General features: G+C 52.1%; 1 protein-coding gene across 1 annotated transcript; it reads right to left on the bottom strand.

Moving 5' to 3' along the window:
* Window positions 1-1,805: 1,805 nt before the first annotated feature.
* EAH_00018230 (hypothetical protein) lies at window positions 1,806-2,728 on the bottom strand (the record flags this gene model as incomplete). The annotated part of the gene is made up of 4 exons (XM_013397508.1): window positions 1,806-1,809; window positions 2,012-2,085; window positions 2,331-2,471; window positions 2,705-2,728. 4 exons carry the CDS (start codon window positions 2,726-2,728, stop codon window positions 1,806-1,808), a joined length of 243 nt encoding a protein of 80 aa, XP_013252962.1.
* Window positions 2,729-3,254: the final 526 nt, after the last annotated feature.

Raw genomic sequence — 3,254 nt, 5'->3', positions numbered from 1 at the left:
AACGGCTTCCTGAGAGGCGCTGAGGTGCAGGTATATTCACAGATCGCCAAGGGAAACTGCAACGGCAGAGCTGAGAAGACTCAAACAAGGAAAACTGTCGATTAAGAAATGCATCAAGATCAGTGCTCTGTTAACAGAACTGCAAGACCTGGCTCGGCGCTTCTATATCAATGCTTCATTGCAGGGTTGCCCCTTGGCGAGAGGCAATTGGTAGCCCTCTGTGCGGTGGAGAAGGAGCTAGGAGAAGGTGGCAGTCGCCAAGACAGTGATTGCTTTTGACAAAAAAGAGGAAAGGCGACCACAGTAGCTGAGAACGAAGAAAACTGATTTCGCAGTAACCTGGATATTGAACGTAGGGATACTTTCTAGCCCTTTCCAGAAAGAAATCCAAAGCGAGAACATATCGCAGCCCTCGAGGTTGAAACACAGAAAGCAAGGGGAAGGTTCGAGGCGGCGTGTCTGTCATATAGTTTGATATTGCAGACGCATGAGATGATCCAAAGAAATGGACGGGGAAACGTCGAGTCGTCCCCCCCAGGGGAGAAACGAAACGCACAGTGAAGCGATCCGGCCCACACGTAACATATGGCTCAGTGATGCAGCCAAAAGATGCGGCGGGCGCTCCTGCAAATCCGCAAGCCACGTTCATACGAGTGGCGGAGAAGTGAGTGATGCACTTGACACTATGGCATCTGAAGCTACGGCGTGGAGGTGCATCTTACTAGTCGTTTTGTTTACTGCGACTACGTTTCGAGTATGGCAGGCACGATAAGAGGGTCGGTACATCTATGTGGAGCCTTATGCAGACCTAAATTGGTATTGGCGCATGTCACCATGATACATATTATAGGGTTACTCCTATTGTGGAGCAATTCACAACGACGTAGTTCTGCGCATGCCGAGGGTGACGCATACAAGCGATGCGGACTCCAGACGACACTGCTCCAGCTGATGCATTTCCCAACGCATCCACAGGCTATTTTCGTTTCCTACTGTAGGAAAAGTAGAAATACGGTTACACAACGATGGGAGCAACGAGGCTCCACCGCAGTGGAGAGGCGCTGCGGGAGACCGCGGAGAAATGCATGCAACCCGCCGTCATCTTCCTACGAAGACCGCTGGGGCATTCAATCCATTTAATACCCGACACATTGCGCACGTCGGTACACTTGAAGGAAGAGGCCTCAGATGCGTGCCCATATCCAGTACACATAGTGCACTGCATGGAAGTCACTCCCGTCCGAGCTCCAAGCTTTGTTCCCTGGTACAGGCGAAGCCCGCATCTTGAAGCGGATGTTTACCGGAAAGCAGAGCAATTTCCAAGAAAATGCGGATTCCCAACGTCAACTAGAATACTTAGACAATATCAGCGCCGACGACGCAAAAAGAACGGAAGGTGACGCAAGTGCGTCGACGTCAAGTCCTTCACAAAAACCACGGCCACCAGCTCGAGGGCATTGAGCAGCTGTACTCAGGGCCGCTAGAGACAGGTGGGGAGGTCAGGTGATGCAGAACCATTGACATATGCCCTCTCTCTCAGTTGCAGCTCCTAAGGGCCCTGGGGGCGACGATATATGCTGCAGTCCATGTGACCACGTAGGAGATAGACGCAGCGGCGGGGAGCGCTTAGTCCCTCCTCACACTTTTTGGCGGTCTGAGGAAGACCGCTGTTTTGTCGAAAGGCGAATGCTTTGAATAACTCAAACGCAGATTCATCAGGAATTCATTCAGCCGTCTTTCTGTTCATTGTTCGTTATGCATCAAGGATAGGCCACCGGCAGGGAGAAGAGGAACTCCTAATTGCCTTAGCTGGGACAACAGTAGCATCAGAGGGCACAACGCGTGTCGTCGTTGAATAGCTGTTTCAGCTTTTAGAGTCTTAGGGCTTAGGATGCTTACGGTTTAGGGTGTAAAGTTTAGGGCGTAAGGGTGTACGGTCTAGAGTTTAGGGTTTGGAGGTTAGGGCTTAGGGTCAAGGGCCCAGGGGCTGAGTTTAGGGGTTGAGATTCACCATGGCACGCATCTTAGTCTTTCGACAAATACCGCTGCTGCTGAAGAGGGCAACAACACCTCGAAGAGACGTTGCTGAAAATGCAGATCGACAAAGGAAAGAAACACAAAGAGCAGCAGAGGAGCGGAAAAAGGCATAAACAGACACATAAGCATTGAATGCAACAAGCAAGACGTGCACCGAAGATTCCCCACGTTGCTCACGCAAAGCTGTGCTACTGGTCAGCAGCAGCAGCGTCAGAATCAGGAGGCAGCTGCAATGCATCTGAGGAAGCGGCTGCTAATGCGAAGGGCAGTCGAAGCAGTGGATGAGGAGAGACCTCAGGGGGAGGATTTGCAGCAGGGGACACACTGAGCGGCAGCAGAAACAACAAGCGGGTGCGCGACAGGGAGTCGACAACCATTTGAAGCAGCACCGGCTTCTTTTCCCTAGGCTCGACTGCCAGATGAAGCCATTTCTGCTGCACAGAAGCAGCAACAACAGCAGTAACAGGAGCTGCACCAGGAGCGGAGCCGACAGCCTGACGCTCAGCGGAATGCACTCCCTTCCAGGCACTAATTGTCCGCCTGGCCTCTTTTCAGCAGTGCGTGCTGCAGCTGCCGCTGCTGCTGGTGCTAGTGCAGTCCGCCAGCATCTGCAGCAGCTGCTAAGTTCGCCTCCTGTGGCCGCAACACGACGCTGTCATTTCCTCACAGCAAGTGTGTCTGTCTCCGCCATAAGGGGAGGGCTAAAGAGAGCTCTTCAGTCTCACTTCATCGCGGACACACAATTCTGCTGCCTGGTTCCTCTACTGTTGCTGCACCCTGTTAGCAATGGTATCATCCATAGCCGCTGCAGCACACATGTGCTCGCACATATGCTGAACCATGCGTGCAATTGTACACAAGGTTCCCGTGCTTTTCTCTCTCCCCTGTGTTTCTACAAAGAACACAACTCGAACCCTAAATACATATATCTAAAAACAACGCTTTATACCGCTTATTCATTGCATTCACGAAGTGCGACTGCCTCATATTGTAGGAGGGTGGAAACAATGCAAACAGACGGCCGCTGGTGAGAAGCAAGGGCGGGGAGACGCCGAGGCAGCCAGACAACTCAAGAGATATGCATACACACCGACCAGCACAGGAAGGCATGGAACGACACCTAGAGAAGCACTAAGAAACGGAAGGGACAGAAAGTGCCACATAAAAGCTGCTACGGGGAAGGGGAGATTAACAAAAGCCGTCATCAGGCCTCAGGC

This window comes from Eimeria acervulina, genomic scaffold, assembly GCF_000499425.1.
Source record: "Eimeria acervulina Houghton genomic scaffold, Eah_scaff119, whole genome shotgun sequence".
Lineage (NCBI taxonomy): Eukaryota > Apicomplexa > Conoidasida > Eucoccidiorida > Eimeriidae > Eimeria > Eimeria acervulina.
The sequence above is the reverse complement of the archived record's forward strand: the minus strand, read 5'-3'. Positions and strand labels throughout refer to the sequence as shown.